The following is a 23,122-nucleotide window of genomic DNA, read 5'->3' as shown; positions in this document are numbered from 1 at the left end:
AAAATGAATATATTTTTAACTGTTTTTCTTCATTCTTAATATTATACCTAACCCATAATAGAATAATGAAATAAATTTGAATTTATTGACATAAATAACATGCTATTTATTATATGATCATAAAACAGAGATGTCATCGTTAAGTGAAGCTAATTAAGTCAACGCAGAGGCAATAGTTAAATGATATTTATTTTTGTCATTATTCCTTTTTTGACGTCGCTTATGGATCTTGCGTATCCCAGATGTGGAACAACTTAACCTTGAAATTGTACAGATTGCGATTTCTTCGACTGCGCATGAATTACAAAGGATAAATTTAATTATTTTTATGTACCGTTATTATTTCGGACTGCACTTACACAAAGCTTATTACATCATTTTCTCTCGCTTGGCTTCGCTTTAACTAGGGTTTATTTTCTGTCAAAACTATCGAACCTCACACAATGTGCATAAATACGAGAAGCCGCTTCCTCTTATAATTCTTGATTTCACATTCCACGAATTCAATTAAACCCATAATATTTGCAATTTGTGTGAAGCTTGTACACATCTTCATGCCATAAGAATGAAGATTATTCATATCAATAGTCTTTCACGTTTGTGTCCACAATCCATACAAATTGATTAATTTCTGTGGATGCGATTATTTTATTTTGACAGCTATCAGTCAGTTCGCTGCTCTACTGCCCCTTATAGATTTCTACTAGAATACTAAATAGTTACTCCTGCTCAGTTGTCTGCGTAAGTTAGGTGTCCTTCTTTGCATATGCCTCTAGGTATGTTTACGCATTACGTCGGTAGTGATGATTCTCCCAGTAGGCTTTGAATATGTATCCTCGTGCGCATGGCTCACACTTGAACGGCGAATCGATATACTCTTTAGACTTTTGAGTGTCTTCCATCTCTTTCATTTGCTCTTCGATAATCAACGTCAAAATATTCATGTTGTCTTTTCCGAAAACAACCACCGGCGTTCGTCTCATAACCTTGGCCACGTTATCCCCAGGTTTTTTGATATCTCAACTGCAGTTTTCTGTTTTACCGGCCTTTTTAAAATGGCTTTTCTTTTAATAGGGCTCAGTTTAGAATTTTCATCGCCCATTATAACAGAACTTTTTTCAAATTTAACATCAACATTAAACTCATCGAAATTATTTAAACCTGTTTCTTTTACTGCTATACTATTATTTTCAATTTTGACTGCCATTTTGTCTTTCGTATTGAGCAATTTCTATCTGTATTATCAATTTCGAATGTTATCATGTGCTTTAATGGCCGTCAATATAAGATGGGAATTGGAAAGACTGTAGAAAATGACGTGTCACAAAACCAACCAAAATTACACTCATTATTCCGCCAGAACCTGATTGACCGAATCCCGAAATTGACGATTTTCAAAGATTTTTTTTTTAATGAATATGGAGAGGGGAGATTCATAACATGTGACTCATTTAAATAGTGGACTAAAAAAATTTGTGTTGAGAGGAGGGTTGGATATATGGCCGACCTCTTGTGGAGGAAACTAAATTGCTCTGATCATCAGAATACCATTAATCTTTGAAGTCATAATGTTGAATGGCACTTCTTGTTCGTTTGATATCCACAATTGCTATTTTTTTGTTATCGGAGATGATTTCAACGGTCGGTATTCCTTCTTTGTGTTTACCGTCTTCTGGTTTTTCATGTGCATGCTTTCGCTCCATGTAAAGAGTACCATAGTACCGGAGCGTCAGATAGTAGATTAACTCCGTAAAGCTCAGAAGACTTGCTCCAACAAATAGGCCAGTCGTACCACCAGTGGAAACTGTCAACATAAAAATGAAACGTGAAACACATAATTAGAAATTCGTAAGTAAGCCTTTTTATTAATTAAAATATAATATATGAACGTCGTATGCAAAAATATATAAAGAAAAAATGTCATTTTTCCTAGTTAGGAAATGTATGTAGTAAATAAACCTGCATGTTTATCCCACTAGGTGGCAGCACTGCTGTTGTGCTTTGTGTGCAGTTTAAAATATTTTTGAAGTAAATTAAGTTGCTTGTTATAATATCCATATATTTAAATATTATAACAATAACATATTTTTTTTAACATTATAAAATACACAAATGACAAAAACTGTAAACATTTGAATATCATTTTAGATTCATTAAACCTTAAACAGTGTTAATTATAAATTATTATTAATAAGCCCTGAACTTGAATCTGTTTTCAAACACGAAACATAGCTGACTTGTACTGAAACCAAAACATTCACATAAGAATGGCAATGTAGCTATAACACTACTTCGTCACCATAAATTGAAATGGCATTCTTCAATTTGAGGTTGATTCTGGATCCCTAATCCACAGATATGGACCTGAAAATTAAATTTTAATCACGGTCCTTTGTGAAAAAAAAAAAAAAATTCGACAACCACGTGTTTTATGACGTTTGGTAACTAAAAATTATGCCAACAATCTGTTGGAGATAATAACAGATAAAAAAATTTCCTATCACAAGATACTGTACTTACGAGCTTACGTCATAATTATATTATTTGTTTTGTATTTTGCTTTATCGCTAGGCTTCTAACAGCGAGGAAATAATAATAATTATTAAGTCCACTGCCAAAGAAGCTGATAAAAAATCATTGTTAAGGTCTTTACAATAAAGCTTCCACATCCGGCATATCTTTTGTTATCTTAAGAGAAGAATTGTTTTATGGAAGAAATGTCACTTCAAACTAACGAAAGTGTCACGTTCCAAGGCATGGAACAGATATTTGAAATGCATATTTTATAAAATACTATTAAGATTAAATATTATCATGTTTGGTTCGGAAATCTGGTACATATCGAAAAACATGAAAACAGTGCTCGGGCCATCGAATGAAGGATGCTGTGCGGTATCTTTGAACCCAAAAATTCCACACAGTCAGGGTGAAGATGGCAATTCAATAATGAACAATATGCTTTGGATAGGAGCCTGTACATTGTACAGTTCATCAAATTGGGTCACCTTTGGTGCCCAGTCCATTTACACAGAATGGTCTAGTTATGTATAACAAAGAAACCGTTATTCGGCATCCAAAACGTGAGAGAAGCGTTTTTGATCAGATCTAGATGTAGGCAAATGCTAGAGAAGGCCAAAAACCACGTAGAGTTGTAGCGTCAGAAAGAAGAAGAATAAAGTTTAGATGCCTTTTCCATTATTCTTAACATTTTTCGATCCTAACAAGATCATATGAGCCCCCACAAAGTTGAGGTTGTATTAACAGATTTTTGTTTTTACTAGAAATTGATGTTGATGATGACGTGTGAATTTTCCAGCCCCGGGATTCAAACCTGGTACCTAAAACCATGGCCCCCACAGGTGGGGGCTGACTGGGCTCTAGCTGGTATTTTTTATCCAGTAAATAAAAATGTTGTGAACATGATAAAAGATAACTCGATCAGGGAATGTTAAATTAAAGTACGGTCATATGAGGCGTCTAATTACAAAAAGTCCACAATTCAATATTTTTGGGAAACAACGTTTTTATGTTTCAAGCTTCAATTATTTGTTTTAACGTAAGATTATTTATTCCGTTGTATTCTATGTCGAAATTAGAACCAAATGGCAATTTGTTTCAGCCGATAAACTCTTAAATGTAATAAATATGCTCAAAATAAAATTGGACGTAGCGCTATTTGTACCTCACTCACGCATAAGGCACATATTTCCGTGGTACTGTCATGAGTTTACCAGATGCTACAGCATGGGAGACGCCCTTTTCAATATTGAACGTTCCCTTATTGGTTGACTTAAACAAGCGCGAAATCAACCAAGCTTTAAATAATATTAAACACGGACGCTTTTTGTAATAAATCGATACTTAAAATATTTTTTTTCATAGGGTTATGTCGCATTTTGGAATTTATTGATCAATACATAATATTGTGTAAAATTATACAAAGAATACGTGCATATTTTTTTTTCGATTTTGACCAAATGTGGACTTATCGCTTTTTGGAATTAGACGCTTCATATCTTCTATTTGGTAGCTCACCAACAAGGTCCAGTCTACTACGAACTACATTTCTTTTGAATCGTTCAGAAGGTAAGAACTCTGTTTCAATTTCGACGTGCGAGTTTTCATTAAGAGACCTGAAAAATGAATGACAAGTAAAATTATTTATATATGTATATTATACTTACGAGATCTGACCAGCAGTTTAAATAATGGTTGGTACATCATGATGTGCACAGCATAACTAAACATGAAAACAGGTCAGTATCATACCTGTCATGTTATAATTTTTATGTCTACAGATTCAATAACACTAAAATGTTTTGAAATTGCCATCTTCATAGAAAACAAATATCAAGTTCATATAAAGCTCATTATATGAAAATGAGGTCGAAAATGAGCAACCCACAACTTCAGAAGTGAGGATTCGACAACACTCGTTCACGGCATAAAATTTTTCATCATTATTAGCCCGGATCATTGCACTGCACTTGCAAGACATCTCCTCGGTCCAATTTGTTTGCCTCCTATGTAAATTTTAAGATAAACTTACAATTTACAAAAAAAAAATGGGTACAGTTCGGTTATGAGGAATACAGCGGAAAACACATTTTGAAAATACCCGATATACTGGATTATTTGTTGGTTTGGGTTAGTTTAGGTTAGGTTAGGTTGGGTTAGGTTAGGTTAGATTAGGTTAGGTTTGGTTAGGTTAACCTAACAAATAATAAAGTATATCGGCTATTTTCAAAATGTGTTTGCCGCTGTATTCCCCATAACCGAACTGTACCAAAAATTTTTATAAAATGTGCGTTCGTTGAACATTCAATTTTAATAATATTATATTGTATTTCATGGTTATTTTTAACATTGAAATGAGGTTTCATAAATTCTTTGGAAGATTATATAATTTTTATGAAATTTAAATTTAAAATCACCAACCCTTTCTGAAATACAGAATTGTCAAATAATAAATTGAAAAATACAGTAGGTACTTTTCTTTGATTGTGGCGTCATTCAGTCAAAAAGGCCTTGGCAGTACCCAACAGGCCAAATATAATTTGCGAAAAAAAAATCAAAAAACTACGACATCTTAAAAATCTCAGTTGTAACACTAAACTTGACAATATTCAAAGTAAATCGATGTTAAAATCATTAACTAATATGGTAAAATGTTTTAGGGACATTCCGATAGATGTCAATATGTGTCCTATTTTGAAAATATTTCTTTTGACCGAATTATTAGTACAACCGAGATATCTCGTATCTGGCAGTGATCGGGTTAAGTTTTGGATTCTTACGATGACTTGTCGTCCTTAATGATAGTTATGTCAGCTTCGGAGCAGGATGGAGGACAGTTGCAGACCAGACCGTTCCGGCGTGCCCATGCTGGTCGCATCACCGACAGATCACTGTAGTGCTGATTCAAACACACCAAACCCTCCATGCCACACCGATCTTGCTCTTCTATGAAAGACATAATGAACAACCAATTCTGTCAAATTCAAATGGCTTTATTATGAATAAAGGAGCCATCTGATTAACTATAGTAATATAATACACTTATTCTATTTTATTTCGATGGATTAGTAGTGCACATAATAATTAATTATTATGGTATGTTCAGTTTCTAGGGAAATTTGTATCATGACTTAGTGCTGCAAAACTAATATATTTACCTACATGGAAATAGATTATTTGAGAAGATATTGACTCATTGAAATGCATAATAATTATGTCCATTGAATAAACTGGACATATTATAACATCTGTGGACTAACCCATTATTGATTAATACACTAATAGACTATTTATTATCCTACTATATTTTATATGCTTATTAAACAAGTGGTCACACGTTATGAAATTGCATTTTTTGTTTTGTTACCGGTTCAATAAGCTAATAAGATTCATTACATCTGTATAATAAGCACATAAGACAAATTCAATGTGGTTTGGAAAATGTTATATTACAAACGAACCACATCACATGAAAGGACCTGAGGCGTGTTTCCCTAACGCAACATGACACAACCAATTTGTGACAAAATTTAAAAGTGGGCCTCCGTAGAGTTAAAACCTGCCACTCAGTTATTAAATTATATTCAAATTTGAATAATATGCATATTTCTCACAAACGGAGTGCAAAATAGGTATTGCCTAAAGCAGTGGTTCTTAACCCTTTCGAAGTCACGGTGCACTTTTGATCATAAGAAAGAATTACGGTGCACCAAAATCAAACGGTCAGAAAACAAAGAAAAATAACTTTTATTACAAATTAAACAGATCGATCCAGCAAAATCTAAATCAAATTTAATCTTTTGTCGGCTTTCATAATTTAGCGAAGGACTTTTTTCATTATTTCGCTGATTTTTCTGCTTTTATCATTTTTTTCGTGGTGCACTTGCAACAAGCTAGCGGTACACCCGTTAAGAATCACTGGCCGAAAGCATAAGATATCTCTAAAATTGGGATTCTAATAGCTCTTGATTTTTACATAGATTAATTATGTAGGTTTCATGTTAATATATTTATGGTTTGACGGATGAAAATAACATATTTCAGACTTTTGTGATTATTTAAAAAATATTTTTAGCAATAGTATGGATATCTATGAAACCAGCTTATAAACACTATGTTCCCATGTTTCACAAAGAACATAACATTATTTAGTAGGCATACTGCTGTAGTGACATCAATTGGTGAAAATAATAAATGAAAGCCCGACCGGTAATGCAGTTTACTGCATTTTAATTTGTTTTAAAAATAAAGAGTCATGCTTTCACTTTTTATTCTTTTCATTTATTTGTTTTGAAACAAATGAGTCATATTTTCCCTTGTTACGGACCTACAAACTTATCTGAAGAATAGGAAGGGGGAGCCACTGTCGAAAACTACCCAATCAAGACTCATAACTGGACAAAAGCTGACATTCAAACAAAATTTTCAAAATGACATCCTATGGTAGTTTGTAGTTCCATTTTTGGCTAATCTACAGATAAGTTTGTAGGTCTGTACATCTGTGTTTCTATTATTTGCGGATATTCTACCATACAATAAATGTTTTAATTAATGGTAACTAAAGAACACTACACACTGCATAACAGTACTTCAATAAATGGCTTTTGACTACCTATATTACTATAATAGAGGGATTCATTCAAAGCTTGATAGCAATTTCAGTTTTGTGAAGTGTTTTACAAGTGTTTTTAGTATGGTTAAAGTGGTAGCCATTGAAAAATTAAAGTCATGTCATGTTTTTGAGAAACATGGGATAAAAATATTTCTAAACTAGTGTATGGAATAAAATAAAAGAACTGAGAGTATTTAACTTACTTGAATTAGGCATGAAGTGGTCAACACATCCGCAGAATTTCTTTTGAGCGTCTTTCCTGCATTGCACGGTGCACGCGCTGTATGAGTAAGCAGGGTAGACATCCAGCGGGTTCTCATCTTGGTAACGGCAGTTTCTCTGAGCTGGCGTCGTCTCACGGGCATACGGATCGTTTTCTATATTCCTTATCACGATATGTCGCCTGGGAAATGTACACTATCGTTCAGGGAAATAGGCAGTGATAGTGTTGACGCCCATGATGGGCTTAACCTCCAGGTTTAAATCCAAAAAAATCACATGTTTTTTAAAGCATGTTTGTGTGTGTGCGTTCCAGAGTATGGACCTAATGGTTGAGCAAGTTGGTAATATCCATTTCGCTTCTCGTAAAAACAAAAAAAAATCAACTAACAACCAACTTGTTTTCAATATTTTAATAATATTGATAGCCAAAATATTGAAGCAATGGGATACAACATTTATATTTTCACGTAATTCATAATTCTTGTGTGTAACATAATATTGATGAGAACTGCTGGAAGAAGTGCTAAAGCATATTTCATCCTGGATCTGCGACTCGGTGCACTCTGGCTTCACTACACCATTGGTTATAAACACCAAGAGAGACGAAGACACGAGCGCCCTTGACGAATACTAAGGCGGGCAAAATAAAAAAAATATTTTATAATTGTAGCCATGCCATTTTTGTTCTTTATAGGCAAGAGGAGATATAATATAGCTATACTCTTAGCCACCCGCTTTCTGAAATGGTTTAATATTTACAACATTATGATAATTTATTTTGTGTTTTTGCCTGTACACGTGCATAGATTTACTTGCAACAGTAGTGTGTATTTTAAACTATCACGATAATAACTGTTTACACATAAAAGTGCTGACTATCTCTCCAATCTCATTCTTCAAGCGTAAGCGAGACATAGTCATTATATGGTACTATTTGACAGGTTCGGATAGGTTCGTAGATATAATCGGTAAACGTCAAAATGTTCTGCGTGGTGTAGTTCGTATTTCTTTCGGCAGGTTCACCACTGTCGCTCTACTGTACGTGCGCATTCACCATGCAAGTATGTACCAATTAATGTATGAAGATTCAAAAGCTTCTGAACTGTTTTAATCCATGCATGCAATCTTGCAACTTGCACGATAATACATGTTTACACATCCATTTTCTTGATATCGGCGCAATAATACATACTGTCAGCAGTAAATCCATTGACATGTAAACGGGGTTTAATGTTAGAATACTTGTATAAATAAATATGATTGGTGGAATATTGCCCGTGTGTGAAGAATGTCATGGTATGATTCACTAATCAGTAAGAAAATCCTAATCCATAGCTTTCTGTTGTCCATTCGAAAAAAAACCCATATTCTTTAGGCTATACAGCAGTGCTCCGCAACCTGTGTGCCGCGGAGCATTGGTTCCAAAAAAACACAGATAATTTTGTATATTATACAATACTTACTTAATAGCCAAATCTGCATACATGGCTGGTTAATACATTTGAGCACCTGCATGAGCTTAATAAAACAATGCAAGGTGAGAATGAAAATATATTGACGTGAACTGATAAATTAGAAGGAGAAGACAAGGATCTCTACAAATGTACGAAAGGACCTACCATACCACCAATGAAAACAAGCAATTAATTTTGGATCTGTCTCAAAAGTATTTAACTTTGCATCAAAAGAAATTTCATCATAATTTTCATATAATCAATACGACTGGATTCGAAACCCTTTTGCAACCAATGCCGAAAATTCTATAGAACCGTTTATGCTGACAAGGCTACCAAACTAAGGCTAAAAAATTTTACGTTCATTGAAACAAGCTCAGGTATCATATTGATACCAGATGGAAGTCTCCGACAGGAGACCACCTCAAAGGATGGACCGAACCATCAACTTTCCCATATTACCACAGCCTACGTCCACTCTTCGCGGCTCTCGCAACCCCCGGCCGAGCGGAGCCTACCTCCACTGAAAATACGAACTTCAAATTCGTCCACGCTCCCGCCAAAACACAGACGCGGTCTGTCAAAAACGGCCGCTCGCGCCGCCACTAGTCAATCCGTCGGTAAAACAAAAAAGTTCGCGACCGACAGACGAACATGACGCCGCCAATCTGACATTTTTACGCGCGCGAAAAAACTCTCTCTCGCATCAGATGCCGAACAGCCAGCATCTCTCTCTCGCATCGGACGCCGAACAGCCAGCATCTCTTCTCTCGCCTTGGACGCGAAGCTACAAGCATCTCCAGCCCAGCCAGCATCTCCCGCTAAAAAGACCGCATCGCCAAGCCGCAAGCACTGACTCTCGCCTCGGATGCCAAGCATCAGCAGTCCAGCCCGCGACACCACGTCTGCAGCTCGCCAAATCGCCATTACCAACCCACCGCCAACGACAATACCCTGTATCAACGACTTATAATAAACCAGCAACAACAGCATACACCGTGCGTTTCTGTCTCCCACCCCCGCTTCTTTGGCCATGACATTATCACGGTCTGCCATCTCCGCCTAAGCGCGAAGTAGGACGGTGATAATATTAATTAGTTATTTTATTGATAATACAATACATGGGAATATGTACATTTGGTTCTTCATCGTGTGTTATGTATATTTAATTATTTATCAAATAAGTATGTAATGTAATTTTGGTGCATGTCCCCCACAAGGCGAGCGGCTATAGCCTGGGGGCCTAAGCTCAGGGGGGCGGCGTGGCAGGTTAAGCAGATAAGTGAGATAAACACAAATTACAAATTTGCTCTAATAGAAAAAAAGTCGCTGATTACTTCGCTGGCATTTATATTTTAACACATGCGATTGTGAGATACAATTTATTATTATTTTGTCAATACTCGACAAATAATTATTGTTAACCCGACAACTAACCATAATTCAAGTAGATGTATTAATAAATACAAAAAATCACTAAACATAGAATCAATACGATTAATTTTACCTCGAAAACCATTTGAAAAACGCTATTTTAAAGTATCACACTGTCTTTAATCCTAGCGATAGGTAGGAAGGCGCCGAAGATTCTGGCCTGGGGTCCATGTTTTGGTGTATAAATTGTTTAACGTATGGTGTGCGGCGGAATTCTGGGAAAACCTTAAGTGTGCCGTGGATGATAAAAGGTCGCGGAGCACTGCTATACAGTATACAAATAATTAATGGTTTTCTAGACTATCCAATGTTATTGCAAATCTGAAATAATCGTTAAAAAAGTGTTGTTGAAACAAGGAACTGTGTACATTATTTGCTGTTTGAAACATTTAATTTTAATATTTTACTAGAATTTGTCATTCATAAACAATATTATTTTGTTTTGGGGTAGTTTTGGATTTATTTTAAATGCAAAACTTACCGATATATGATTTGGTCAGCAACAGTGAAGAAGTCTGATTGCAGAGTCGTTAGCGTAGGGACTTCTTCTTCCCCCAATGTGTAAACCTATTGAAAACATATTTGAATAAAATGGTTTCCTGTTAGTTAGTAATTTAAATGATTAATTACATCGTAGTTTGAAAATAATTAAATTTAATCACCGTAGCTGGTATCAGAACCTCCATCTTCAGCAATCCTAGCCCATTCCGCTTATTGTTAATCATAGGATGTCATTTGTACCCTTTTGGAGTTCTGAAAACAATTTGACATCTTGGATATTATTATGTAGGTATAACCATAGACTAATGTACTATGGATAACACTAAACATTATTTTTGTGAACTGCTTTATGAGATTGTATTGTAGTGACATCTATGAATGTAAAAGATAATTATTAATAATATACTGAAATTTTTTATAGACGAAAGAATATTTTTTGTCTATTGTGGTTTGGTTTGGTTGAATTTTATAAGATAAACCAACACCATATTGTGTAATATATATTTTTAATTCAACGAAAACAAATAAGTACGACTGAAAGAGTGCACTATTTTTGTTGAGTCGCCCCATAGCATACCGAAACTATTATGATTTGGTTTAGGCAGAATTTAATTGATTTTTAAAAACTAACAAACTCTATCGGCAATTTGTAGACTTTGTTAAATGAAAACAAATATATCTGACTGACAAAGTTTAGTGTGCATTATTTATGGCGGATATTAACAGCCTACCTCTGCCCTCACCACTCCTTTATATCATATCTGAGGTTTGTAAAACTAACAACTAAATTTGCACTATTTGAGGCAATTGCATTGTAATAAGTTTAGAAAATTCTCATAATTGTCTGGGTATATTCCCAATACCCTGACACTCCACATTTTTCGTCTCGCGATGAACACCTGGCCTGTAGGTATAGAACTGAGGGTGCTCATCTTTGAGTTATTGCGACATGTCACATCCACAAGTGGTTATTGAGTGCGCGTTGCCTAATGGTCATAATTATTAGGATCAATACTGGCCGTTTGTGGCGTCTGCGCAGTTTTGTCTTTTTTAGACAATAAGTCTCATCAGAATATTAAAGCAAATATTTTATGCCTCAGATAGTTTCACCAATTTTATTCAGGAGTACCATTAACACAGGTTTTACGTATCGTATAATGGCAAGAGGAAAGGGGTTAATTTGTTGAGAAGGCTTTTCGATAGCCAAATCACCCGAGTCACGATCCTCAGTGATGAAGTCCTATATCATTACTCTGAATGAAGTCCTGATGATGAAGAAGAAGTTTTATTCTATTTGTATTCCGACCCGAAACCCCCGTGTGCGCCGGGGTCGAAATAACATATTATAAATGCATCCCCCATTTTTTTGCTGTTTAATTTAGACACCAGGAAAAGAATGGTTGCCCATCACTGACTCACATGGATTGAACGGAGTTGATGATATAACATCTTCCGATATCGGTGTCCAGTGGCATAAAATGGGAGCAACAGTCAAACTTGCGGCCATTGTACTGGCAGTTGGTCAACGAATCACTGCATCGACTCCTCACTTCAGTGGCATAGTATGTGAAGTTGTTCCTCGGACACAAAGGGTCAGCGTTGACTTTGTTGCAGAACTGGAGGGTGTAGTATGACAGTCCTCGGAAGTAGGCTAGTTCTTTGAGCACTTCTTCTAAATCAACTGCATGCTGAGGAGTCCAGATACTAGAGAGAAAAGTTAATTGCATTAAATAAAATTAATATTGACCTTGTATCTATTCTCTAGATTTTTTTTATTGACTCAACAATTCGATGAGTTAGGTAAAATTTAATTTTGGATAGATTAATTAGGAAAAATCGGGATAATTATGCCGCAGATGCTCGCATGAGCTTTTATATATATTACGAAAACAGTTTATTCCATGTAGACTTTATATGCAATTAGGTATATTAAATATCCTTTTCTGTCGGCGCAGATGCTATTCGATCCAATAATTGTTAATTTAAAATTTGAAATTTTCATATATTTCGATGCATCATTATTACACACTAAGATTATATTAGGTTATATTAGGTTGGGTTTCGTCTCAAAAGAAAGTTATAAAAGCTCATAACTCACATTTATTTCAAAAATCGAGTTTTGAGATAATCGCAAAAAAACCATCAGAGCACTGTTTTTTTGTACTTAATTAGAAGAAAAATATTGAAATCCCTTAAATATTAATGAGTTTGTGAGTCGATTTACATTATTTAAAAAAAATATTATTCAAATCAAATTTATTTATTTTACATATAATGAACATAACAAATTATAAATTCAAAGCGTTCACGACATGCCATAAAATAAGTGTTAATAATTTTTAAAAATAAAAATACAGAGAATGAGTAATAAAATAAGAAAATAAATAAAATAAGTAACAAAATAAAAGTAATGGAAGCACACAGAGTGAACTTTGATAGACCCTATCTTAAAAACTTATAAAACAACGTCCACCTAAATTCACCCTCACGTAAGTGGAATATATCAATATCCGAAGCGATTTCATTAAACATGGTTACTGCCCTCCTAATTGGCATTACTAATGGCAGGTTAGTTCTGCACCGTGGGAGAACAAACAACGGATGCCCTCGATTCCTAAGGTAATTATCAGAGACACACAAGCCAACACCACCAAGAATGGCAGAGTTCACATTTACGCCGCGTATAAGTCTAAAAAATATGTAGCTAAATAACATCCCTTCTAAATTTTAAGCTACAGTATGTAAGCATCCCTAAGAGAAAATCAGTCGGATAGAGCCACGGATAATATCCATAAAGCCGAAAGTAAAGGAGTCTTAAAAATTTCTTTTGGACTCTCTCCACCATAAGGCCGTTCTTCAACTGATGCGGGGCCCAAACGATAGACCCACTCTCAAGTCTGCTTCTAACTAAGGAGTTATAGAGAATTTTTAGTACCGTAACATCCGAAAAGACCCGGGAAGTACGCAAGACAAAGCCCAACATCTTTAGCGCCTTTTTACAAATGGTATCTATATGACCACTAAACGTCAGTTTACCGTCAAACGTAATTCCAAGATCTCTTACAGATGATATTCGCGAGAGAACTCTGCCATGCATCGAGTACTGGAAAAACAATACTCGTGAGGCTTTAGTAAACGATAAAACATTGCATTTATCAATATTGAAGTCCAGTTTGTTACGCCTGCCCCAATCTAATATATTATCTATATGAAGTTGGAGTTGACGACAATCGTCCAAGGTGACAACTCACATGAAGAGTTTCAAGTCGTCAGCAAACAACAAAAACATAGCATTTTTAATTACCAATGCTATGTCATTTATAAAAATCGTGAACAGCAATGGCCCTAAGTTTGAGCCCTGGGGGACACCAGAAAATGTGTAAAAGGTCTGTGACTGATAAAGGCCGTACGTAACGTATTGTTGACAGTTCCTAAAATAACTCCCGAATAGCTTCAAAAATCGATCCGACAATCCAATAAGTTGGAGTTTTTCCATTAGAATATCGTGATCGACTCTGTCAAATGCCTTCGAGAAATCATTGTAAGAACAGTCAACCTGGCTGCCTCCATCCAGTACTGACGACACATAATCAGTGAATACCATCAGGTTGGTTTCCGTTGATCGGCCTGCTCTAAATCCATGCTGTTGATTCATGATAAATGACTCAATTTTTGGAGAAATCATGTTGTGCATGATCATCTCCAGAACTTTTGCTGGTGCAGAGAGAACAGCTACCGGCCTGTAGTTTTCTACTGACGACTCTGTACGACTCTTATGAATTGGAGTCATCTTCGACATCTTCCATATTTCCGGAAAGATACCTGTCTCCATTGTAAGATTATATATATATATATATATATATATATGCAAGTGGGCCTTTGACAAAATCAACACACCCCTTTAAAAAAAATATTATAATTCACAGTGCTCGAAATGGAAAATTTTACGAACAGGAACGCTCGACAATTTTCCAAAAATGTGTGATATTAGATACGAGGGTGGGTCAATAAGTCCTTAGAAAAGCCGACAAGTGGCGCGACTAGTACTGTAAGCGGTTTGTTTTCATGCAGCGGCACTACCGATTCAGTATGCTGCGAAGTTTCAATCAGATTGGTCGGGTTGTTGTGTGTTTTTCGTACATTTAAAAAAAAAAATTGCTTGTGGAAAATGGAAAAATGGAAAATGGAGAAAATTGAGTTTAGAGCTGTTATTAAACATTTTAATATAAAAGGGTTAACAGCAAAGGAAATAAAAAATGAGTTGGTTTTAGTTCACGGCATATCTGCTCCTTCACTTGCAACTATTTATAACTGGTTAAATGAATTTAAACGTGGTCGTACATCAACAAAGGATGAACCACGCTCAGGACGTCCTGTAGAGGTGACTACACCAGAAATGATCAATAAAATCCACGATATGGTGTTAAGTGACCGAAGATTAAAGTTGAGTGAGATAATTGAGGTTACAGGGATCTCAAAAGGTAGCGTCATTTCTATTTTACATGACAAATTGGGCATGAAAAATATTTCTGCAAGATGGGTGCCGCGTTTGCTCACAGTCGACAATAAACGCAATAGGGTGGTGGCCTCTAAAGCCCTGTTGTCGCTCATGCAACGCAATCCGGATGAATTTTTTCGTCGCTTTGTGACTGTAGATGAAACATGGATACACCACTATACTCCCGAGACGAAAGAACAGTCAAAGCAGTGGATTGCGAAGACAAACCATGTCCAAAGAAGGCGAAAACCGTAAAATCAGCTGGTAAGGTTATGGCTACTGTATTTTGGGATACACGTGAAATTATTTTCGTTGACTATTTGGAAAAAGGAAAAACAATAACAGGGGATTATTATGCATCTTTATTGGACCAGCTAAAAAACAAAATTGAAGAAAAATGGCCTCATTTAAACAGGAAAAAAATCCTCTTTCATCAGGACAATGCCCGTGTTCACACATGTTTACGATCAATGGCTAAAATTGAAGAATTGAAGTTCGAATTGGTCGACCACCCACCGTATTCGCCAGATTTAGCCCCCAGTGACTTTTTCCTTTTCCCAAACTTAAAAAAATGGCTAAGTGGACAAGGTTTTTTTGCAAATGAAGAAGTCATCGATCGGACAAATGCTTATTTTGAGGACCTTCCGAAAAATTATTTTTCTGACGGTTTAAAAAAAATTGAGAAACGTCTAACCAAGTGTATTGAGCTCCAAGGAGATTATGTTGAGAAATAAAAAAAAATACAAAAATAAAAACTGTTTTAATGCTTTTTTCTAAGGAATTATTGACCCACCCTCGTATAATACTATCTGTAACATAAAAATATCTTTTAGTTTTACATAATGTACTTTTTTCATCATCATTATCGCCCAATACGCTATCGGCTATAACAATTAGTGGTAACATACAAATATAGTCATTTTAATTTACGAAATCGTTTTCTAAAAAATACATTAATAATTATACAAATATAAATACCTAAACGTATATGAATCTAATTGGAGTGGGAAACATTATTAAAATACATGAAATAATAGACAAACTAATCACAATTTCCCATTGGTTTCGTTAGTAGTTTGAATAAAAATATGCAACTAAGAGTGAATAGAAATATGAGTGACGATACCTCGGTTTATACACAATACATGCCGCTTTTTTCAAAGCTCTGATTTTTCGTAAATTCGAAATATTTTGATTATGGTAAACTATTTTTTAATCAAATTAAAATCCATCGTATACGAAAAAGCAAGGGCATGGTTTTTAATAAATTAATTAAAAAAGTATGTAATACGCAAGATTTACAAATGTAGCATTCTTTATTAAATATGAATCATTTTAAACAACCTCAGAAGTGTAGGTACATATTATTAGAAAAAAATATTTACATCATGGTGACATGTTGGATAATTTTATTCTAATAGGTTTCCAATGTTATAGAAATTGTTATATACAGGGAAATTTTTCATATATTTATCCCATTGGATTCTGATTGATTTATTTAAATATTTTTTCGTACTGTACCTTAAATAATACAAAAAAAATTAACATGCATGCATTGTTGACGAATATTTACCTATATTAATTATGGAATTATTTGATTTAAGTTAATAAATTTATTATTATATTAGTTTAATCATCAAAAACACAATTCATTCAACCCGAAAGATATGCATATAAAATTAAAACAATAAAAATATATGACGAAACGATATTATTATTTTTTTTTGACACTCAATGTAAATTATTATAATAGATTAGGATAAATAATTATTATCTGGCGATTCCGTAACGTTGAGTAGGTAGGTAAAACAGCAAATACGTATGTTCTGGTCACGGGGAAAAGCATGACTGTATTTACTATTTAATTTGAAATATTTGACCCCCTTAGAAATTATTAAACAACAATTTAAGCTATTAAGTACCTACAAAGAGTTTTTAAACGATGTCAGAGCACAAGTTTTTTTGGAAATATAAAAATTTAGCAAAGCAGCTGCAATAGTTAGGTTTTTTCATGTATGCAATAATATTTATTTAGAACCCAACCCATCAACCTTGGTCGATCCAGTGCTGGATGAAGGCCTCCCTTACTTTATTCCATCTCTTTCGGTACCTACTTAGTTTTTCATTGCAAAGTATTTCCGCTGAACTTTCATTACAAAAAACAATTGCCTACCACTGCCGTATTGATCATAAACTGGCTCAAGAATTTCAACTTTCGGTAGGACAGATATAGTATACCTATCTCATAAGATACTTAGGTAGGGCACGTAGTTTTATTCACACTATTTTTACTATGTTATTTGTGTGCAATATTTAACAAATTAATTAAGTCATTTACACAGTAAAGATAATATATGTATTTAATGTGTTTCAATTAAAAATTCAAAAGTTCCAGTATGCATTATAACTATTGCGTTATTAACTCACTATATTTATGTATTAAAATAATATGTAGGAACTTGCAAAAACAATAAGTGTCTCGTTTTATAAATTCATACTACAATAAATCTACATTCCAATGTAAAATAGCTTCCAACCTTACCTTTTTTTTTCAAAATACATTATTGTCCCATATGTGCGACAATGCAATAAATCTTACTCATAGCCCCAGTGCATTTCTTTGTATACAATTTTATTGTTTTATCACCATTGGCGCAAAAGGGTCTATTGGTGCATTCAAGGATGAAAGGTTGAAAACAGTATTGTCTTGAAAAAAGGTTAGTTCTCAAATACTTTGTCTTACACTTATTCTATCACTATTTCAAAAAAACTTAAGTACATTATGTACGGGTCATAAAAAATTCAGAGATTATAAACCTGTAAAATTATTTTTTAATAATAAAAATATTAATTTATGTTTATGTTTTTTATTTACTTATGAATTCAGTTTCCTCAATTTTAATTAAATCTGAACTGGAACGTAATAATATTAAGTATGAGGCTTGATGATTTTACGAGACGGTTCGCTGTCCTTTGGAGATTTTACGAACCGGTACGCCATCCTCGGGGTTTTTACGAACAGGAACGCCATCCTCGGGAAATTCACGAACCGGAGCTATGCTCCGGTGCGTTCTGGTCCATTCCGAGCGCTGATAATACACATAAGGCTGCAGACAAACAGCACACAATGAGAAATAAAGCTCTCTATTTGGTTAGATTATGTTAGGTTATTATTAATTGAAAGTTATGACACCAACACTCAATTTTGTCAACAATTTTCACATGGTTTAACGAAGTGGTTTCCAAACTTTATGTTAATACGCCCCCCAGTAAAAAATCTTATCTTGGCGCCTCCCCTCTTATTTCTTAAAATAATACACACATTTTTATATGAAATAATGTATTAATACAAAAAAATCGTAATTGACGGAATAATAACAAGATTTTACTATACGTAAGTATATAATTATATATTAATTTTAATGCGATGGATGTGCTTGTTTATTATATTAGCACAAAGTTTATCAAATTGTAGATAATTCAGCAAAATCCCGTTTCGCAAAAATATGTTACGAGTGGCAACATTATCTGTATTGCTTTGGTTGACAGAGTATTATATTCTTCACTTCGATTCAAACAAAATTGAACAAGGGTTACATTTTTAATTTTCAATAGTAGTCAATCCAAATTCATCATCTTGATCGCGCCTCCTTTTGCCCTAGTCTGCGGCTACCCAGGGAGGCGCGCCTCCTAGTTTGGAAATCGCTGGTTCAAAGTGACTTTTGATTTTCAACTATTTTTCCTTAATGCCTTTAGAATCACTCAAAAGTCTCAAAAGAATCATTCAAAATTTGAGTTATGACTCAAAGCGACTCATTTTTTAATTATAAAGATTATTGCAAAATATGAATTATATGTATAATCATAATAATAAAGGCTTGAATCCAGTTTACGTCAACATTATTATAATATTTTATATAAATTATGTTATTATTTAAATGTCAACTTCGTGTTTAGTTTATGCAAAATGGCAGCAGATATTGATCTAAATATTCTAAATAACTTCTACACTTATTTTTAAGATAATAAAGGTTATTGCATTAATAATTTAAACAAGTTTTTAGACAGGTTTAGTAAATTATTGCATATTTAAATCCTATTGCAAGATCTTGGCACACTTTGAATATTATTAACTTGCCCATATTTGATTTGATGTATAATTGCAATTTTTACATGCATAATCAAATCAAAATATAAAATAAAAGATGGTTACTTAACCAGTGTTTTACGTCACGTTCTTGGTGAAACGAATCGTAGCGAAGGAAGTAGACAGTTGTTTAATTGTCAAATCGTCATTCGTCAACTGTGTTCTAAATTTATTGTAAGGACCTTTTCACATTACACGGCGCCGGTTAAAAACCGAAACGGCGCCGTACGGCAGCCGTCCATTTTCACTGTATGCACGGCGGCCGGACAGACACCAATGACTCAGTGATGTACGTGACCTAATGCACGCTTTCATACTAGACGGTTTTAAATCGTACAAACAACCACTCAACCACAAACTGAGCTAGTGACGGAAAAAAAACCGTGCATAAATCTATATTGAGAAAAGAGCGTAAGTGTGATGTATAAGGTTTCAGTTAATTGAATTTGAAGATTGAATCTAAATAATATGGAACTGTCTATATTCAACCCCTTTAGGTAGATACAGGGGTAGAATTATTACAGGTAGCGAAGCTTAAGGGATTTACAATAGAACTAACGAGGCTATCTATACATATTCAATATATCAATCCATTCGCTATGTATATCCATTCATTTTTAATTTCATTACAATCAATTTTAACTAAGTATATCCATTGATACAAATTTTTCATTTGTCACTGAAATGTGACTATATTCTAAAACATTAGAGCGAGAGGTTTAAAAGAATACTATTTTATGTAATAAAAATACTTTATGCAGTCATCAAATGTTTAAAATAAATATAAAGGATAATAAGGCTTCAAAATTATTTAAATAGATTATCTACAACGTTTAAGGAATGTCCAGGATCATGCTTTGAAATTAGCATATAAGCTCCATTTTGACGTACGCTGAGCATGTCCCCCTTAAGATATTCATCATTTTTTGCATAGATAAACGAACTCGCCAAAAAAAGAAAGTAATTATTTCGATATAAGTACCTATTGATTATATAATCACGACGTAGTTTGAATATCACTGCATTAATTTATTTAAAAGTTTGACTATACAGAAGTGAAGCTGTCATTTATAACTTTTTTTTTAGATAATAATATGTCGTTTCATCTACAAATTAAAAGTACAACGACGCCCATTCTAACCTGTCTGATGCAGCGTAAACTCTATTGAGGTTATCAGTCTCGCAGATGGCGATGGCTGGAAAATGCGTATCCCAATCCTTGTACGTGGTCTCCATCACGAAGGATATCGCGTTATTTTGAAAAGCGTCCCAAGATGCGAGGATGAGGAGACCAGATCCGTACCACGATAGCAGCACGCATATCAACCAGAACAATCTGAAAACGGTGAACACACAATATGTACTACCTACATAGTTATAATATAGATTGGTTACCAGGTAAATAAGGTTCTCTAGGACGTGGAGTTGAGGAAGAGTAGACTGCGATATAAAATAGCACGATCTTAGTAATGCGTGAGTCAAGGACATTGAAAGCTTCCCCATTGATTGCACCATGTAGAGATTTTGTAGAGAGTATTTTGGCCGCCTACATCCAAGATAAGTTTTTGACAGATTTTTGGTACAATAAATTATTTTTAGCTATTCGCTCAATATGATATGCTCTGACTAGGGATTGCAATACCGGTATTTCAAAACCGGTATTCCAGTATTTATCAATAACGAAATACCGGTTTTAAAAATCCAAAATACCTGAATTTTCGGTATTAAAAAGCACACTCGTTTACGTTTTTGAAAATGAATTATAAGTTATGTGCTGCTAAAATGCAAATATATTGAGTGAATCCAACAGAGGTGAAAAAATAATAAAACAAATTTCATCAAATATATTTATATAAGTAATTGTCGTGATGAATTATCATAATATTATTTCGAAATATAAAACATCCATGACAAAAATGTTCAATTATTCTATAATTATTGATGCCTGTATAAGCGTTAAATTTAAGAAGCTTTTCCTGCAGCTGGACTTATTTGCACTTGATGAACTTTTGAGGGCTTTAGTTAAAATTATCAATATATTCAAATTATTTGTAAAAAATCACTAGTTCTACAATTATGATCAATATAATATTTTTAAATGTTAACATAATAAATGTAGGTATATTGGTTTTCGTTATAAAATAATATTTTAAAAAGATTTTAATAAGTATCTTTATTAGCACCTACTTCTGTTTTTTTTAATGTTTAAGAAATACCGGTATTAACACCGGTATTCAATAAGAAATACCGAAAAACCGGTTTCGCCATTTTCATTCGGTATTGCAATCCCTAGCGCTGGCAGACACTAACATAATATTATAATATTATTGATAAACCGATTAACGGAAAATTAAGTGCAAACGATAAACCGAGTTTTATTTTAATTCCAGGGGTTTGTTCCATTACTTAGCTATTGAAAATAAGCAAAATCCACTGATGTACTTAACTCATTCAATTGGGTGTTAACTCGAATTGTTCTAAAGAATTATCAAAAGCTCGTTGTTATGATTGAATCAAGTAATATTAATTATATTGATTTTCTTTAACGCGGTGAGTTGATAATATGTGGTTGCGCTTTTTGCAGTGGACTGTAATTTGAAGATACTTATGGTTTACGGATCTAGGGGGGGGGGGGGGGGTTAAAACAGGTTGCCAGGCACCAACCTTTTATGTTGAGAGGGCTGGCGAGCTGGAGCTGGTTCAGTGTTCACGCATCAACGCACTGGTAAATGGACGGCTTGGAATGTCACTCTCACGGTTTCACTTGTTTTTTGGTATAAATGATGATGGCAAGTTCAGGATGGATGATAGACGCGACGTTTGCTCAAACCATATCAGATTTAGCGCAACGAAGGTTGAACAGATGCGTTTTGGATGAGTCACTATGTGGTTAATGCGGCTTCGGTCGTATCGTATCATATCACGGCGCGATAGAGTCTTTGCTTTAACAAGCCTAGGCGCGTTCGCTGTCTTGAAGTAACTGAATGTAACTGCCTGTTTTAAAATCACAGTTGACTCATGACCCGTAACTGGCTTGCGACAATATCTAGGGATTTGAAGTAGGTGGGAAAAGGGAATGAGGGTACCATAATTGGCCCAACCGACCCTGTGCAAGCGCGAAATTATTTGTGTAGGAACGAAAAACTCAACATGTGAATTGTTCAAACAATATGCTTTTGCACAACTACGGACTTTGGCAATGTCAACATCAAACTACCTCTTTTTTACTTAGCGGTGATTACTAAAATTATAAACATTAGACTTCTAAAAAATTATAAGAATAATCACCTTGCAGTTTAGGATAATTCCTTGATATTTGTGTAGATGTTGAGACTTAAAATAGCACTACAGTAAATAAAATATTTTTACGACAGTTGGTGAAAAATAATTTTGTTTGAAATTATTGATTCGTCTACTTTATTAGAGAACTACTAAAACCTTGGGTCTGACGTCATACTTCTGGCACACTTTGTTACCTTTCAGTCCAGTGCAGTTCATCATCAGCTATGAACCGTAATCCATGAAAGGAAGAGTTCAACAGATAATCCTTGATGACAGCTTTAGGTCCCAGCGGCATTTTTAGTAAGTCCAATATTAAATTTAGATAGGTTTATTATCAAAACTCTGCTTATTGCATAATACAACCAGTTGCAGTGATATTGAATTGCATAAAATTTATGCAATGCAGTAAAGTAAAGCTATGCAGATTTAATGCACTATTCATTAGGGTGACAATG

The 23,122-nt window shown here is 34.3% G+C and overlaps 1 protein-coding gene across 1 annotated transcript; it reads right to left on the bottom strand.

The window, feature by feature from the left end:
* Nucleotides 1-212: 212 nt before the first annotated feature.
* Nucleotides 213-22,962, bottom strand: LOC147073980 (sodium channel protein Nach-like). Its single transcript, XM_085944719.1, has 9 exons — nucleotides 22,862-22,962; nucleotides 20,527-20,721; nucleotides 12,160-12,444; nucleotides 10,902-10,959; nucleotides 10,721-10,806; nucleotides 7,333-7,532; nucleotides 5,304-5,463; nucleotides 4,036-4,133; nucleotides 213-1,804 (listed from the first exon to the last, which is right to left on the bottom strand). The coding sequence occupies exons 1-9, from the start codon at nucleotides 22,960-22,962 to the stop codon at nucleotides 1,551-1,553; spliced, it is 1,437 nt and encodes a 478-aa protein (XP_085800845.1). The 3' UTR covers nucleotides 213-1,550.
* Nucleotides 22,963-23,122: the final 160 nt, after the last annotated feature.

The sequence above is a fragment of the Rhyacophila brunnea genome, unplaced genomic scaffold, assembly GCF_057557595.1.
Source record: "Rhyacophila brunnea isolate RB1 unplaced genomic scaffold, BYU_Rbru_1.0 scaffold_17, whole genome shotgun sequence".
In the NCBI taxonomy this organism is placed as follows: Eukaryota; Metazoa; Arthropoda; class Insecta; order Trichoptera; family Rhyacophilidae; genus Rhyacophila; species Rhyacophila brunnea.
Note: the sequence above shows the minus strand (reverse complement) of the source record. Positions and strands in the feature narration are given on the sequence as shown.

Bases quoted from the DNA above. Each gene is read 5' to 3' on its own strand.
- LOC147073980 (XM_085944719.1), bottom strand. From the start codon at position 22,962: ATGCCGCTGGGACCTAAAGCTGTCATCAAGGATTATCTGTTGAACTCT. The intron at 12,445-20,526 runs GTTAGAATGGGC...TTTTCTCTCTAG, and splicing joins GTTTACGCTGCATCAGACAG to TATCTGGACTCCTCAGCATG. The intron at 1,805-4,035 runs GTGAGCTACCAA...TTATGTTGACAG, and splicing joins TAGTAGACTGGACCTTGTTG to TTTCCACTGGTGGTACGACT.